The sequence below is a fragment of the Cupressus sempervirens genome, chromosome 4 (genome assembly GCF_028749045.1).
Source record: "Cupressus sempervirens isolate cs-2001-9-10 chromosome 4, ASM2874904v1, whole genome shotgun sequence".
NCBI classification, from domain to species: Eukaryota; Viridiplantae; Streptophyta; class Pinopsida; order Cupressales; family Cupressaceae; genus Cupressus; species Cupressus sempervirens.
In genome coordinates, this window is record NC_143121.1 from 406,532,140 (window position 1) to 406,550,544 (window position 18,405).

The 18,405-nt window shown below is 34.7% G+C and overlaps 2 protein-coding genes across 3 annotated transcripts; both read right to left on the minus strand.

Annotated features, from left to right (window-relative positions):
- Window positions 1-3,053: 3,053 nt before the first annotated feature.
- On the minus strand, window positions 3,054-7,125 carry LOC149561767 (pentatricopeptide repeat-containing protein At1g11290, chloroplastic-like). 2 transcript variants are annotated; one of them, XM_089825311.1, is made up of 2 exons: window positions 5,017-7,125; window positions 4,799-4,925 (listed from the first exon to the last, which is right to left on the minus strand). In XM_089825311.1, exons 1-2 carry the CDS (start codon window positions 7,000-7,002, stop codon window positions 4,872-4,874), a joined length of 2,040 nt encoding a protein of 679 aa, XP_089681437.1. In that variant the 5' UTR covers window positions 7,003-7,125; the 3' UTR covers window positions 4,799-4,871. The 2 variants fall into 2 exon arrangements, with proteins under 2 accessions (XP_089681436.1, XP_089681437.1); XM_089825310.1 differs by having other exon boundaries at window positions 3,054-7,125.
- Window positions 3,572-4,361, minus strand: LOC149561768 (putative pentatricopeptide repeat-containing protein At3g13770, mitochondrial). The gene is made up of 2 exons (XM_089827900.1): window positions 4,169-4,361; window positions 3,572-3,741 (listed from the first exon to the last, which is right to left on the minus strand). The coding sequence occupies exons 1-2, from the start codon at window positions 4,359-4,361 to the stop codon at window positions 3,572-3,574; spliced, it is 363 nt and encodes a 120-aa protein (XP_089684026.1).
- Window positions 7,126-18,405: the final 11,280 nt, after the last annotated feature.

Sequence of the window (18,405 nt, forward strand, 5' to 3'; positions counted from 1 at the left end):
AATTTGGTGTGTACTCCTTATGATCGAGTGCTTTATTGATTGCCATGTTTCCACATGCACGATAGAGTTTTTATTATTATTCCTTCTATCCTTGTTGATAGTGTCGATCTCAGAGGCATCCAGTCATTTACTCTATGTAACTGTTCTTTGTGGTGGAGTAATCGTATCATCAATTTTTTGTCTTTGTCGTTTTTACTTGTTATGGAACTATCATTTTGGAGCTATCTTTTTTAATATTACTGTCATGTGTCAGTTGGCCCATTGAAAGGTTCTCGCCGTTCGAATGATTCTTGGGGTGGGTCATATGAGAAAGAAAGTTGACATATTTGTTTTTTGTTTCTCTAGCAAGCTTGTGCAAACATCTTTTCTGGAGAAAGAATTTCTACTGTAGAATGATTTTTTTCTGACAGAGACTATTCAAGCATATAAAGTACAAGATTATTTTAATATGGGGATGCGTATAGTTTTGATATCATATGAATTTCATTAAGAAAAGCCAAATATCATTCTACGTCATGAATTTAAGGTGAAATAAGGACAAATCTGAAATGAAATAGACTACTTACGTGGGCATGTTATAGGTCAAGGGAATAAGGGTTCTGACATCGCCACCGGATGGAAGATAAGGCACAACATAGATCCCCCTGCTTTGATGTTGAAACGGTGGATACATCTGAAATGGCAACACCTCAGGAAAGGCCCTTGACTGCTTTGCAAAAGAAGAAGCGATGGCACTGGATGTTTTCCCTTGCCCTTCATCACTCATTTTGTCCTCTCTTATTCCGATCAAGCAAGGGATGGAAGGATGCCAAATTGTAACTTCAATCAAGATACACAAACAATAAAAAGTTGTGACTAATAAAATTCTGGAGGTTGTAGATAGCAACTGAATTTCATAGGAATGCTAGACTTCAAAGAGGTGAAGTAGAAGTTTCAACAATTGGGTGGATATGAAATTCAAATCTAATAAGACAATTAGAGATAAGTTTTTATATTGGTCATGAATTGTTATATCTAATAATAGTGTTTCCTTATAATATTTGTTCCTACATGATAAATAGATTTTATAAATCTTTCCTGACTACAGGATGCAACAAGAATCATAAGATATGAATGTTGCTTCAATTAAAAACACATATTTGTGTTCAGATATGAAATTTAGAGGGAGTTGTTCTTGGTTGGGAGGGAGTATTTATAGTATCTCTTCTTTTCTTTACATGCTTTTAATGTTTGGGGGCTTTGTAGAATTTGAGACTTAAATGTAATTAAGTCTTGTCTTTTGTTATGCCTATTTCTTTTTGTGTGAATAAATGAGATTGTAAGATCAGCTATGATAACTCTTTCACTATGCGATAGTGAACATCTTGTTGAAAGAGTCCATGATGTCATCACGCTGAGAGATTCTGTGATGGGAGTTGTATGTCATGTTGAGAGATTCCATAACAGTTCACATTGAGAGAGTCTATGAATAAAAGCTTAGTTGCGAGTCTTGCAAATCTTTTCATGTTGAGTGATTCCATGAATATGTGTATTTGTTACAAGTTTTTATGTTGAGTGATTTCATGAATGTGTATTTGTTATAGGTTTTCATGTTGAGTGATTCAATGAATATGAGTAATTGTTACGGGGTTTCATGTTGAGTGATTCCATGAATATGAGAAATTGTTACAGATTTTCATGTTGAGTGATTCCATGAATATGAGTAATTGTTACAGGTTTTTGTGAATCTTATAAGATATATTTATCATTGACATTTTGGTTGCAATCTTGTGTGATTGTTCAACCAAAGATCTCTCTTTGGCTAAGAGGGAGTGTTGAAAATGGTAGCTACGATAAAGATCTTTATCTCTGAAAATAATGATGTTATTACTGTTATTTTTACCATCAGTTGAAAATGACACTTATGTTTAAATTATAATATTAAATATAATGACATGTGCAGTTCACATGTATTGAGACATGAATATTCGAAGAGTTATAATTAATTATAAGAGTTATGAGAATCTCAAGAGACATTCAGTTATAATGTCAAGTGTCTCTCCTATTGTTATATATTTGCTTCAAGCAAAGAATATTGTACACAAAAATATTTCATTATCAATAAAGATATATTTCTGTTGTGTGGCTGGTTTTTTCCCTTCATTCTGGAAGGGTTTTCCTAGAATATTTCTGATGTTTATTGATTCAGTTTTGTTCCTTTTATTGCTGTTTATCACCATTGATTTCTGGACTAAAACTTAACATGTACAATATTTCAATCTCTCAAACTATGTCTTGCTTGTATTTTACATTTGGGTATTATTCCGTTTAACGTGATTTAGTAGAAAATAACAATCTAAAGCTATAACATGTGAAACTAATTTCTGAAATAAGAGCCATATAATAATTCTGCTCTCAAGAAATAAAAGGATCTGTCACATTATGGATCATTTAAAATACAAAAATTTAGTAAACTAAATAAAATGTCCGACCTTAATAACTATATTTTGGCTCCCAATTTTGGAGTGGTCGTTTGGGGATCATCTTGCTTTGCCAAAACTAGAACTTGAGTTCAGAACAGAAAATAGCCACAACAACCATGCTACTAACAACAGCATAACACCTGAAGCAACTGAAACTCAAACAATTGCCCATAGGTCACAAAAAGCAAGCCAAGAGATCTTTTCCAAGGAAGCAACCGTCGACTATATACAAAAATTAAGTAGTTTTAGAGGTTGAATAGGGTGGAATTAGCTGTGATTGATCATTCGCATTAGCCCTTGAGTTTTGGGTTGAATTTGGATGCAACAAAAAATTGAGGGCAAAAAGACGAAACCAGTATTTCAGTTTGCTTGGATACTGAGTGGCCAAGGAAAGGAGGAGGGCAGACCAAATTGAATGTAAAGGTTGAAAATTTGGGTCGATAAATTTCTATTGTGCACCATTTTCGCACGCTATGAAAAGAGCTTGGGCACTTTTTCCATTCCCAGAATCTTGCCACATCTTACATGCCTGAAAAAAAAATTTAATTAATTGCTTTATTGATGTTACTGATATATAATAACACACCGACAAAGACAATGACTTACCTGCACTCTCTTGCATTATATATGGAAAGCTAATCTACAATGCCAATAACAGACTGCCAAAAGCCTTATATGTCAGTAAATTGTTGAAATCTTATTGGCTTTTAGCAATCTATTTAATCACTAGATTTTTTGATTGCCCTCGCAATGGTTTGCTGCCATAGCTGGAACTAAATGTAATCTTAACTAGATGACAAAATATATTACAATTAATCCAAATAAATGACCAGAAGACAAATGTTGATTGTGAACTCTGAAAACAATTCAATGAAACGTCAACACTATTCTAAAATAAAACAGTGTGTAGAAGTAGTGACGTGCATTTTGTTTTATCCGTATTATCCACCATCACCAAAATATCCACAGGAGCCTTGTCCCAGGTTAATACGATGGAAACAGTTGGCATCTCTCACATCAATTTCTCTTGCAACAATCTTGGAGATAAATTTGGTTGCAGTTTGGCAATCAGCACATACTTGAAGTTTTTTACAGCTCTAATAGTTGTTTCAGGGCGTATTTAACAAACAAAAAGTAATTGCCAATTTTTCAGTATGGCAGAGAAATAATTCCCTTTCCTCTTCTTCCACATCATTTAGAAAATGTCTTGAATCTGGAAGATACCCTGCCGCGTTCAACTCCCAAGCCAATTTGCACAGATCTTCTCTGTCTGTGGGATCTACACAAATTGGATGGAACATTTTATGGCCTTCAATCCAGCTACACCCAGGGATCTTTTTAATTGTCTATCTTTCATCAATCTACTTACCTCTTGAATCTCACCTCACTTGCCCACTTGACGACTTCTACATATATCATAAAACAAATAATTGACTGATACCTCAACGGTGTATATAAGGAGTGATGTGCATTTCATTCTATCCATATTATTCTAGTGCAAGACTTTTTTCAGATTGCTTCATTTAGCATCACCAATAATTTCCTCATGAACATTGTCCCCGTGTAAAATGATGGAAACGTAAGCATCTCTTGCAACAATTTCTCCTTCAACAATCTTGGAGACAAACTTGGTTGCAGTGTTCCAGTTGGCACATACTCAAGGGTTCTTAACAATTCTAATGGTTGTTCCATAGAGTGTGTTTAACAAACAAAAGCAATTGTCAGGTTTTCGCTATGGTGGCAGAGAAATGATTCATTTTCCTCTTCTCCCACATCATTATGCAAATGTGTTGAATCTGGAAAATTTCCTGCTGCCTTCGTCTTGTCAGCCGACTTTGCATAGCTCTCTTTTTGTCTGTGGGTGTGTGATCTGTCTCCCACACTAAATGCAAGTACCATTTTATGACCTTCAATTCAACTACATCAAGGTTCTTTTTAATTCCCCTATCGTTTCACCAATTTCCCTTAACACTCGAGCCTCGCCCCACCGGCCACCTTCTACATATATCATAAAACAAGTCACTGTCAGATACCTCAACAGTGCATACAAGAGCGATGTGCATTCTTATTCTAGTGCAAGACTTTTTTCGGATTCCTTCATTTAGCATCACCAATAATCTCCACAAGAGCATTGCCCCTGCTTAAAATGATGGAAACGGTAAGCATCTCTCACAATGATTTCCCTTGCAACAATCTTGGAGATAAATTTGGTTGCAGTGTGGCAATCAGCACATACTCGGAGGTTCTTAACAACTCTAATAGTTGTTCCAGGAGGCGTGTTTAACAAACCAAAAGAAATTGCCAATTTTTCACTGTGGTGGCAAAGAAATAACTCCTTTTCCTCCTCTTCCACACAAGTACGCAAATGTCTTGAATCTGCAAAATAGCCTGCTGCCTTCATCTCCAAAGTCAATATCCGTAACTTTGCATAGATCTCCTCTGTCTGTGGATGTGATCTATCACCTGCAAAAAATGCATGTACCATGTTATGGCCTTCAATCCAACTACATCCAGGGATTTTGGTAATTCCTCTATCTTTCATCAATCTCCTTACCATTTGAACCTCACCCCACCTGCCCACTTCTGCATAGATGTTTGAGAGAAGAACATAAGTTGTAGCATTTTTTGGATCCAAATCAAAAAGCAGCATTGCTGTAAACACTCCTAAACCCAAATACATATGTTCCTTACAGCCACCAAGAAAACACATCCACACAATAACTAAAGGTTTAACTGGCATCTTGAAGATAAAGTTTAGGGTTTCCTCAATATAGCCTGCGCGGGTGAGAAGGTCAACCATGCACACATAATGATCAACAGTAGCTGTCATGCCATAAGAGTTGCTCATTCGATTAAAATGTGTACAGCCCTCATCAACTAAACCTGCATTGCTGCATGCACATAGAACACAAGAAAAGCTTACAGAGTCAGGATGTGTTCCAGAGAGCTTCATTAATTCAAAGATTTTGAGAGCATCCTTACAAAATCCATTTTGTGCATATCCTGCGATCATGGCATTCCACGAGACCAAATCTCTTCGAGCCATTTTGTCAAACAGCTCACGTGCCTTGTCTATGCTTCCACACTTTGCATACATGTCTACCAGAGCATTTCCAACTATGATTTCAGATAAAAACCCTGCTTCCATAATGCTTTGATGGATGTCCATTGCCTGTTCCAAGGCTCCCATTTTGGCACAGGCAGGGAGGATGCTGGCAAATGTTGTGGAATCTGGCTTTTCACCGATCAATCGCATTTGCTTGAAAGTTTCCAAAGCCTTTTCAACAAACCCGTTTTGTGCATAACCTGCAATCATGGCATTCCAGGAGACAACATCTCTTTCAGGCATTTTGTCAAACACTTCATGTGCCTTATCTATGCTTCCGCATTTTGCATACATGTCTACCAGGGCAGTTGCAACTGCGAGATCTGACAAAAATCCTCTAGCCTTTATGCTTTGATGGATGTCCATGCCCTCTTCCAAAGCTCCCATTTTACCACAGGCAGGAAGGATGCTGGCAAATGTTGTTTTGTTTGGTTTTATACAAGCCGATTGCATCTGCTTGAAAGTTTCTAAAGCTTTTTCAACAAATCCTGTTTGTACATACCCTGCAATCATGGCATTCCACGAGACTACATTTCTTTGAGGCATTTTATCAAAGAGTTCACATGCCTTCTCTATGCTTCCACATTTTGCGTACATGTCTATGAGCGCAGTGGCAAGTATAACATCAGACAAGATTCCTCTATCCTTGATGCTTTGATGGATATCCATACCAAGTTCCGAAGCTCCTGTTTTGGCACAAGCTGGGAGGACGCTGGCAAAGGTAACTGAGTCCGGCTTCATACCTGCCAATTGCATTTGCTTGAAAGTATCTAAAGCCTTATCAGTAAAACCATTCTGTGCATAGCCTACAATCATTGCATTCCATGAGAAGACATCTCTTCGAGGCATTTCGTCAAACACTTCACGTGCCTTGAGCATACTTCCACATTTTGCATACATGTCTACCAAGGCAGTTGAAACCACAACATTTAACAAAATTCCTCTATCTTTTATATCTTGATGGATGTCCATACCCTGATCCAAAGCTCCAATTTTGGCACAGGCTGGGAGTACACTGGAAAATGTGAACTGATCGGGTTGGAAACCTGTTCGTTGCATTTGGTGAAACAGTGTGACTGCCTCGCGAGGGCACCCACTTTTTTGGTATGCTGCAATGATCGTATTCCATGAGACAGTGTTTCGTTCTTTCATGTGGTCAAATACTTTACTTGCATCTACCAATCTTCCGCATTTGACATACAGATTGATAAGATTGTTATGAAATGTTGTGCATGTAAATCCCCTGTGCGCGACGAAAGAGCGGGGTGCTTTCCCCTGTAAAAGCGCAATCTTGAGAATGCAGGCCTGCCGTAATCGAAGATAAAAGGAACCTCCAAGAGGATTGTGGATCACAAGGGAGGAAAACCTGTGCAGCTTCTTCAACATAACTTTGCTACGCAGACATGAGTATAGGATGGCAATTACATTATACATAAGAGAACATGTGTAATTTTATTCTGTTTGCGTCTACCACAATGATATCGGCAGTGGTGAGGCGTAGAACATTTTATTGGCATCCTTACTGCACCCGGAGTTTAAACGGGGAATTCCTCACAGGCGAGGACACGGGTTCAATATGATTTCGATAAGTTCACAAGGAAACATATTCTCTTGGGGCCCGTTTGGTTGTTGGAATATGATTCGAGAATTGGCATTCAGAAATTTTGATTTGGGATTCTGGAATTTGAAATTCAGATTACTGTTTTGAGGATTTGATTTGGGACCGTTTGGTTCACCAATAATTCATTATGAGAATACACATTTTCACCATTTGGTTGCACATTTCTAGAATTGGATATGAGGCATGGCCATGCCAAAACTCAAATGGCAGACAAATTAAACAAAAAAAAAACAAAAAAAATCAAAGGAAAACAATCTACAAACTGTCCTGTTAGTGAAGCAAATGGCCACTGCGACAGCTAGGGTTTGAACTCGTGACTAGAACCTCAGTGAAATGCACAAAGGTAGGGTCAGCGCAAGAAAGAAGCCGTAAAAAATTGGTGAATCTACATTCAACACAAAATTACCACCATTCTATAGGAGTTTGGTTGGCCAAAGAAGAAATAATGGGCTGGGTAAGCAGCACATATACCTTTGCGCAGCTCCTCACAAGTAAAAACAATGGCACTGTAATGAATAAGAAAAGAAGGGCCTCGTATTCAGAGCAAAATCTATTAAACCCTAGCAAAATGGAGAGCAAAATGCAACCATACCTTTGCAGAGACGTTGAGAAACCATAGAAAATGGAGAGTAGAATGTTTGGCAGAGAAAAAATGGATATGCAAACAACAACGTGAGAAACCAGAGAAAATGGAGCAAAACGTTTGCAGAGATAAAATGGAGTGCAAACGAATATAATCTGGTAGACAAAAAGTTTGAGTGCCAAAAAAAATTAGGTCTGCCGAACTTTTAAAAAGTTTCTTTTGTATTAATTTGCAATGCTCGTTTTTCCCAAAATTGGAATTAAAATGGGTATTTGAGCAATACCAACTATTTGGAAGGAAGACCGAATACTCGAATTGGGGGATAAATGAGGATACGAAATTCTAATTTTCTCATATTCCAATTCTCATTTTGTCAACCCAAGCAGTGGATTATGATTTTTTTAGAATTCGCAATTCTAATTCCTGTTGATATCCATGAACCAAATGGGCCCTTGTTGTTTTTTCCATTTTCATGGAGGATTTCTTGGAAACTGTCATTTACTTCTATTACTTATCATCTAGGATTTTTTTGGGAAGTGTCATTTAGTACTATTATTTTGTGTTGCAAGTACACATTTTTTCTTCTCCAATCTTTTTGGGAACCATCTAGTTATCTCATGGATGATGAGACCTAGGCACTAATAATCTAATCTTACTCTTAATTGCCACACACAAGTAATCTTTTTTATAATGATCTCAAGTGAGATGGAACTCTTGCACGCGATGAGCTTTTTTCATCGTATTTGATTTGCTCACATGTCAATGTTTCATTTCCTTTCACTCTTTGTTTTGCTTCATCCATGTCTTATTTCTATGAACTAGTCTCTCCATGATAACTAGTTAGGGACAATGGTGTTTATCTATGTTTTCAACTTTTCTTAGACAACTTAATAAACAAATTACTTTTGAAGCCTCCAACAAAAACATACTTGCTTCAGCTTAGAGAATATCATATGGGACCATTGATTTGACTTTTAGGCTACTAGTGATAAAATACTTTTGCATTCTTTTTATTTGTTTCCACTTGTGATTTGAAAGGTTGTTCGTACAAATCTCATAATGATAGAGGACAACCAACATGACCAATAAGCCAAAAGAAAATTTTCTGGCTTACTATTCCCATAACTTTTCTTGCCTACAAGTATTTTGCAATAGGAATGAAGGTTTTCCAACCTAGTTGTATCTATGTTGTTATACAAGTCTCCTAGGCAAGCCTGTTGTGAAATCAATTACCAAGTACTTGTATTTTTTCATAATATCTAATAAACTTTCTTCAAACCTAAAATTAACCTAATTCTTCTTCCTCTTTAAAGAGAAAATCCTAATCTTACTTTTTTTGCATTCAAATGTTCTCTCAAATCATTGATAATTTGTACAATTAAATTAGCATTATTTGCATAAAGAACTAGTTTCACCACATATCTAGCAATGTGGAAGTCCTCCTTAATGTTTAGCAACATTTCAAGTTTATAAAATGACAATCCAAATGGAGTGGACAAGAGGGGACATATTTGTTTACATCCAATATTGTTGCAAAAGCATTCCAATATGCCATCTTTAATTCTAATTATAGCTCTAACTTGCTCACAAATTCTATGTAGTACCATTCAAAGATCATTAGAGATATTAAGTTCTTCCAAATTTTGTTCCTAGGAACAATATTGAAGGTTTTTTTGGAATTTACAAAAGACCAAAAGACTTCTCCACCTTAGAGGTCCCAAACTTTCGCATTTAGGTGCCTTGGTGTAATGATTGATGGTAGAGTGTCTATCTCAATCTAGTATGTTCTTTTGCTCCTTTTCTTTCTTTTTCTATTGGATAGCTACTAATGTTGTACTCTATTATGCTACCAAATAGCTTACTAATAAGTGGATTAACGATAGTATTATAGTAGTTATAATGATCTCTACTTTTGTGGAGAGAGAGAGAGAGAGATGTAGTAGTACTCTATTCCATTGAAAATTCACTTTGACAGACTCTATTGAAAAGATTTTGAATGTGAAGGAAAGTAACTCCATTCCCAATTTAAGAATTTCACCTATATATCATCAATATTTTGAGCTTAATTACTCAATAATTTTTTTATAGCTTGTTTTACACCTTCCATTGATAAGAGATCAATTGAGGTACTAATAGAGGGAGGGCTATTTTTATCTTGGATTATTCATAAAGGAGCTTCACATAGTCTGATCATTGACCATCTATGTTATTGCTTTCTAGTTTTTGTGTTGAATCTCTCCCCAAAATCCTTTCTAGGATTGTGTTTACCCAAAAAATCATGTAATGCTTCCCCCAAATATTTGGATTCTTCCTATTGCAACATGAGTATACATCCTTAGATAGAGCCACTATTAGCACTCAATATTTTTTCAAAAGCTGACATTTCCAATCAATTATAGCACCTAGAAGATATTCTTTCAATTTCTCCTTGAATGACCCAATTCAAAGGTATATATATCTTGCAATCATGTAATGGTTATGCTAATACACTTTGGAGATGTGTTAATCTTTTATAAATGGGTAAATTTTACATTTTTAGCCTTGCATAATCAAACTAATGTATTTTCAAGATGCCATATTTGGGAATTCTATGAAGGTTTGCAACTTACGTATTTTTAAATATGTCATATGTCATGATATTACTAATTTTATTTTGTTAGTTGTATTTAGTAATAATTTTTTTGTTTAATAGGTCCAACCATGTATAGATTGTGTTAACAACACATAAAACCTTTTTCAAGTATTTTTTTCTTTATATCATTTTAAGTACATATTTTGTTAGGAAAAATGTCAAATCAATTTTAAAAAGTTACACTAATATAGATAAAGTCCTCAATTTTTAAATATATGATTTTAAAATTATTTAATGTCAGAATAATTTAAATTTTTTACTAAGCTAATTTTAGTAATATATTCTAATTTTCTACGATAATAATTTATATTTATAGTTAAATTACTTTATTATATGATTAAATTGGCAAAGAAAGATTGAATTTAAGTGTATTACAATTCAAAATAAATCTTAATCATACTTTTTCTTTTCATGATCATATTCATTTATAATTATTAAATTATAAAATATAATGTAACTATTACTGCATACAAGATAGTAAAGTTGGGAGAAAATGGGCAAACCTTCAAGACATTGAAGTTGATGTAAGACCAACCCCACAACTCCCAAGAATCACTTGCATGCAAACACTTGTCATAGAAGAGAGAAGCAAAAAGCTATGGAGGCTGGAATTGCCAAATCCATAGATGAGACATTCTTGATGAGCCAAAAAAAGATTGTTATTATCAAAAGTGAATCAATCTCAATTCTCAATAGAATATTTACAATGAGATATCATTCTTAGAAAGGAGATCAAAACCCTAAAAATGTCTAATCTAGGTTGCATCAAAATAATTAATAAAAGAATTAATTATTACATGCCTAACGTTTAACTTAATCAACTTAGGAAATATCTAATTACTTTAATAACCACCCCCCCAGCTAAAAATTTAGAAACTACTACTTAAAGTAGAATTGAGTCCTGACAAACAAGGCCTAATGAGGTACTCAAGCACAACCAAATCTCTAAAAAGAGGAGAAATAGAGAAAACTACATGGGAAAAACCCACTCCAAAAACAGATGAAAAACATGCTAAAAGAAACAAGTGAAGGATTGAAGAAGCCTCCAAACTAGGGAATATCCCAGAAGATAGGAACAAAAGATGATCATGAAGAACACAATTAAAGCATGTAGAAGCTACAAAGCTCTGTAAAAAGTAATTTTTGATCTAAAGAACCTCCAGTGAAATAGAACTTGACCAAGTAGAGAAGACTATAATCTACATCAAATCAGGAGGCACACAAAAGAAAACAACTGACCTTGAAGATACATATGGCATGAAATACCAAAGCTTGAAGAGTTGATCAATCTAACCAAGAAAGTATGAGAAACAACATAATAACCCCCCCAATGCAGATGAGAGTGAGGTGATAGGCAACTAGAAAAGTGGGCCTAAAGAATTGCAAGTCAAGGAACAACAATCAAGGTGCACACAAGAGTACATATGTGTGTACTGAAGTGATCAATCTCAAACTCGTCATGAGGTTAATGTCACGGAATGGACACTCACTAGACAAAGGAAGATTGTCATGCCCACAATTCAACAAGGCAAAAACACAACTAAATTTTTTCTTCTGAAGTGTAGAAGGTGAAGGTAAGAAACTTAATCTATTCTTAAACTAGGAGGTGATGAAGTTAGATGATGAAATGAAGTTTGCTCCACTCAGGAAGTAGATCTCAAGTTCACTATGAGGAGGTCATCAGGTTGCTAGTTACTAAAGGCAAACTATATTAAAATGTTATGATTATGAACCCTCAATCTTCTACACCCAATATGGGACACTCTGATGTGGAAGTGAGATCCAAATTTGTGTTAATGTAGTGGTAAGAGTTCTAAGGATTGCAACAAGTAGGTATTTTATCAATTATTCATCTTGCTTCTATTAATATTAAATGTACCTTTATATTAATATATTATTTATTTATTTATTATTAATATTCAATTATTATTATAATTATTATTTCAAAACCACTTATACCTTCTATTCTTAATATAAATCTTTTATTTTAATTGTTAATATTAAATTAAAATTCCTATATTGGCAAATAATGTTCAATTAGATATCAGATAATACTACCATCTAATCACATACTTTCATTTCTTTAAACATATCACCATACTTATAGTCACAAGCCTAATTTAATACAATTTTATGTATATTTAAATTTTCTTTAGAAAGAACAAAACAAATTAAAAAATTAAAAAATAGAATAACAACCAACTATTTACCCTCTAATACTCTTTTCTCAAATAATTAAATATATATATTTAAAAAAAATAACTAACCACCCCAACTTTTTTTCCATATCCTATAGTTAACTTAACACATTAATATTTTTTTTTTACATGTACTAATATTAAATAGCAATTTACATTATCCTCTTTTTACCTATCTTTAATTCCACCCAATAAACTTTTAAAAAATAAATAAATAAATAAAAACAAACCTAAAACAAATTACATTATCAACTTTTTACCTATATCTACCCATACTTGAAATATCAAAACAAAACAAGTTGAAATGTCAATATATTTATATTTTTGTTTTAGGATTATTTCTGTATCCCACCCATCTATTAATACTATAATCTAATACTCTCATTCTCACAAAATAACATTAAACATTTTAAATTCCACTCTTTCATAATAATTTCCTAACTCTCTAAAATTTAACATCCTTTGAAATGTTATTAATATAATACTATAAATCTAATACTTTAAATCTAATGCTATAAATTTAATACTATAAATCTAATGCTATAAATTTAATATGTAAATCTAATACTATAAATTTAATACTATAAATCTAATACTATAGATTTAATATTAAAAATTTAATACTATAAATTTAATACTATTAATTTAATACTAAAAATCTAATACTAAAAATTTAATACTAATACTATAACCTTATTAAAACTGAAAATGGACTTTATTTTTATATACTCTACTCTTACCCCACCTAAATCATAATCATATCCCTACACAAAAAAAACTAGAGTCTGATCACCCATGACTAAAATGATGGAGGCTGACATAGCTCACAAAACAATGCAACTACCACTTCTTTTATTTGCAAACGCATGGTCATTTCAATGGAGATTTTTTTGTTTTGCTTTAAAAAAACACACACAATACAAGTGGTCCCACCTTTTGTCTTCCCCAAGTTAGCACATAGAAAAGGAGATAGGTGGAAAATAAAAGGGCGAAGGGGATGTGTACCCACCCCAAATCTACATTTAATTAAATGCCCCCATAAAGATAAGGCTGCCAAGTATGGAGGGGGGGATGATTTGTCCTTTCTCCCCCCATCTTGCTTTAAATTTAAAAAAATAAAAAATTCAGCCCTAGCAATAGTATGCAGCCTGCCCCCTAGGTTGGGGATTTTATTAATATTATATATTTTTTATTATATTTCTTTCTATTTAGTCCATTGGTCATTAAATAGGGTGAATATGTACTTAACTAATCTTTTTGAAAGTCTTTCTTATAAGCAATATTGATAAGATAGTGACTTAATATTTTTTTATTCTTTTATTTTTTAAAATGGTATAGGTAGAAGAGTGTTTATTTATTCTATTCATATTATTCTATCGACTGTATTTTTGTTTTGGAATTGGATTTAGTGGGTTTGCCATACATTTTCTAGCAAGCAATATTCATCTATAGGCTACTTTTGAAGTTAATTTCCTTTTACTAGTTTTCTTCATGGATTCTTATATTTGGTTCAAGATCAACATGAAATAATAGAACCATTCTTCTTATCAATGTAATTTTCATGGTATATATTTGTAATGAACATATTGAAATCTATTTGCATGGAAACCTCAAAGAATATCATTTATCCTAAATCCATTATCAAAATTTAAACCATTATTGAAAAATTGAATACATAGTTGAAAACTAATTCATTTACAATAGCTTCTAAATGCAATCTCCATATCTATTCATCTTTCAAGATTGAGCAAGAATGCATCTATTTTTCCTATGAGAGTTGAGAATAATAGGATAACCAAATGAGATAAACTCTTTCACTATCTACAATTATGCTTGATCCATTCCTTCCACTCATTCAAATACAAGATAATGAAGCTACAATCACAAAACAATAGTGATCTCTTCCATCACTAAAATATGCACAAATACAAGAAGGGATTACTTCCTTCATCACATCACAAAATGACATATCTTCTTCTTCTTCAATGCAAGGAAAGTTCCAATAGCTCTATGAATCCAAAAGCACAACCTTTGAAAAAAAAAAAAAAGGAACCATGGAGGCTCACCTCCCAACCTAGGCTACCCACCGAGCTTGGGGAAACAAGGCACAAATGGTTGCATACTACACATTCACATATCATGCATGATCACAACAATATAACAAAACTCTACACAATACATTACAAGACAACCCAACCCAAGGCTTGCACATAGATTCAAGATTTAAATCAAGTTTTAGGGTGAAGGTGGGCTCTCTCCATGAGGAGGATTTTCAAACAATGATTCACAAATATGCACGTATTCTCATTATCAACATGCCCTTTCAAGGCTTACAATGAATTCCCTCTTCACATACCTCCTTATACCTTCCAAAATGCAAGTAAACAAGAAGTCCATATTCCATTTAACACATAAAAACCATCTCCACACATGGGAGGGTTCCTCAACTACATGAGTGAACCCAACTAACCCCTTCACCCAAGCATCTCTTCCCTCCCAAGGGTGAGTGATGCTTCACACCCTTTACACAAACACACAACATGAAACAAAACAAGATTCAAGGAAGAAATCACATAAACTTCTCACATGCAACACTCAAACAAAAAATAATCCTCATTAACAAACCACATCTATAATACACCAAATTTATTATTGAATGAAGAACACCATATCAACTATATATGCAAATGAAGAACACCATGGATCATGGATACCAACCTCACTCCAAGCAATGACAATGGAAAATTGTAGTAGAATTCCTTATCCTCTTCCTCCAAACCCTAGTTGTCTCTAAAGATAGAGAGTGGCCAAGTGAGTTTCTAATTTGGTCATGCCTCTATATATCACTCTCATTTTTTATTCAATGAAAAATGCATTCTTTTTGGGGTCCCCTAGGTCTTCTAGGCACCCTAGATGTCATTATTAGCCCCCCAACTTAAAGTATTAACATGGGTAGGGTTTATTTTCATCAAAAATTTACCTTAGAGCTACTATTTGGCCCTCACAATGCTAGGTAAGTTCAAATTTCAAATTTCCTATGGTAGTAACCTTGTTCTCTTTACTTTTTTAAGGCAATATGTCAAGTTTGTCAATTAAGGTATTTAACTTAGAATAAGGTGGCCACATGATCCATCATTAAAGAACATATCATTTCACATAATGAGTACAAGTGTCCAATGACACACACAAAATTCACTATACATCACACATAACACATTCAGAATCTACACATGAAATACATACTACACAGATTCATCTCACATTTACAAAATAAACACATCACAATAAAGTTTATGAATCTTATAAAGATTCACCTTTGTAGAGTCATATTTACAATGTGTTTATACCTTGTTTCCCCATTATGTTTCCATGGTTCCTTTCCTAAGCACTAGACTTGAGCATCAGTAGTCCCATGAGAAGCCACATATAAAATACATATGAAAGTAAGAGTACACGATGACTTCGTTATTCTACAATTCGCATATAACACATTTCATAATTAGCTCTCTATTTCTAGCATTTACATATAATCATTTAAGCATTAGCCTTCAAGAACAATACTTTACTAAATTCCTTAACAAGATCACATTAAAGCATTAGAATCACATTAAAACTCATTTCTAACATAATAATGAAGTAATGAATAACTATCCATTAATTCATCCACTATGCCTAATACATCCACCATTATGCCACCATTATGTCCTAATACATATCATAATGGAAAACCACAAGGCAAATATCATCAGTTAAGTAGCAAAATTTACTATCCATCAAGTATCAAAATATATGTCAATATATCTAGTCTAGGGAACAAAATGGAAATACAATATCTATGTTATGATGGGTCAGGGTGAGGCCTCACAAAGATGGCAAACAAAGGAAAAACATCAACCACCCATGGAACTTCAATCATGAGTAGTGCATGTACAATAAGGAGCAAGATATGGTGAATCTCAAGAATACAATAATCTACACGAGTGTCTTCAAATGACACTGCTCAAATAAGAAGACAAAATAAGGCAAATGACTAAAATGAAAATACAGATACAATATGGCACTTTATCTTAGTGTGTTTGCAAGAATGCATACAAATGATGTCTAAATAGACCAGAAGAGACATAAGACAAATACAATAGATAACAGAAGTCATGATGAATCATTTGAAGCAAAAAAATTGATCCTTAGACCTGAAACAACTAAGTTATCCACCAAAATGAAAAAAATGTAAAATACTAAATAGAATGTGCCTAGAGAAAAATTTGAAAAAATAGCCAACATCACTAAAAGGATCTTAGAAAGACCTTTCCAATGATATAAAGGATTCCCAAATTAGAGATCGAATGCTCAAGATATGTCTCCTAGAGTACAATATTGAACTCCTAACTTTAACAATAGAAAAAGCCATAAAAGAGCATCACAACTAAAAACTAACTATGCCAATGTGATGGGCCTAGAACTAGCTTTCCAAGATATCTATTTTTTGGAAAATAGAGTTTGTATACCTGAGATATAAGAAAAAATGTGAAGGTAGGTCCAAACAAAGGTTAACGAGGTGACATGAAGTGGTGATGAAATGCTGATGTGGTACTATTGTATTTTGATCTTCCCGCCAAAATTCATAATTCATATTCACCCTTCCCGCCTTTGAAATGTCCATAGTCAAATACCCGTGGAGATATTTAAATACCAAATTTTTACACCTTATGATATATTTTGTGGCCCGCAAGTTCTCCATCGTCAGATCTACAGAGATCAAGGGCAAGCGCCATCGCACTATGGAGAAGCTGCACGAGATCTATGTTAGCGACATGGCACCCTGATGACACATTGCAATGGTGGGTCCACATCTAGGCGAACATGTTTTGACGGGCCAAAAAGTTCAAAAGGCGGCAAGGTGCCATGTCACCATAAAAAAACTCATGAGTTTTCCAATAATGACATAGCGCCTGGCCGGCTAGAGGGTGTTTCTACGGTGAGTCCTAGTGTTTGGCGGGCAAGGTTCGTGGCAATGGAAAATATTCACGAGCGGACCAACGAAAATGGGCCGAGAAGTCAGAAATGTCGGTGAGGTGCTATGTCACCATTGGAAAACTCACGAGTTTTTCGATAGCGACATAGCACCTAATGGAAAGTCGTCGTAGAAAAGAACTTCAGGCAAACGAGTTGGGTCCCATTCTGTACTTCGTTTGCCCAGTTGGAAGGGTCCTCAATCCACGCTAACAAATCAGAACATGCCACATCTACGAGAAAGAGCTACTCAATGGGTCAAGGCAGTACGAGTTGCCAAGATGATGCTACGTAGACCAGTGTGGGGACGCCACGTGTATTATGGGGCTAGGGTTTCTAATGTGATTAGTAGGATCAGCGCAAGTCTTTTGTGGTCGTCAGATCAAAGTCAGATTGATGGTTGGCGCTATCTCGCCTTCCAAAGTTGTGTGATGAATATGATGGTGACATAGCACCCTTCTGCCACGTGTCGGTGAGTCTCAGATGTCAGACGTGTCGGTGAGTCTCAGATGTCAGCAAGGGTCCGTCAAATGGTTGGTAGGTGGCCAGTTCCTATTCATTGATGCACTGAGGGGAATGATCTATCTTGCTCACCATCAGATTGATTTAGATCAACGACAGGCGCCATCTCGCTATGGTGAAGCTGCGTGGTCTTTACCATAGCGACATAACACCCTTTTGCCACGTGGATCAGCAGGGCCAAGTCTCACCAAAGTATGCTAGGTGTCATTCGAGTGTGGTGCGATTGCTGAGGTGGTGCCAGATATGATGGGCCTAGGGTAAGGACAGCATA

Bases quoted from the DNA above. Each gene is read 5' to 3' on its own strand.
- LOC149561768 (XM_089827900.1), bottom strand. From the start codon at position 4,361: ATGGTACTTGCATTTAGTGTGGGAGACAGATCACACACCCACAGACAA. The intron at 3,742-4,168 runs GTTAAACACACT...CAATTTGTGTAG, and splicing joins CCTGACAATTGCTTTTGTTT to ATCCCACAGACAGAGAAGAT.
- LOC149561767 (XM_089825310.1), bottom strand. From the start codon at position 7,002: ATGTATAATGTAATTGCCATCCTATACTCATGTCTGCGTAGCAAAGTT.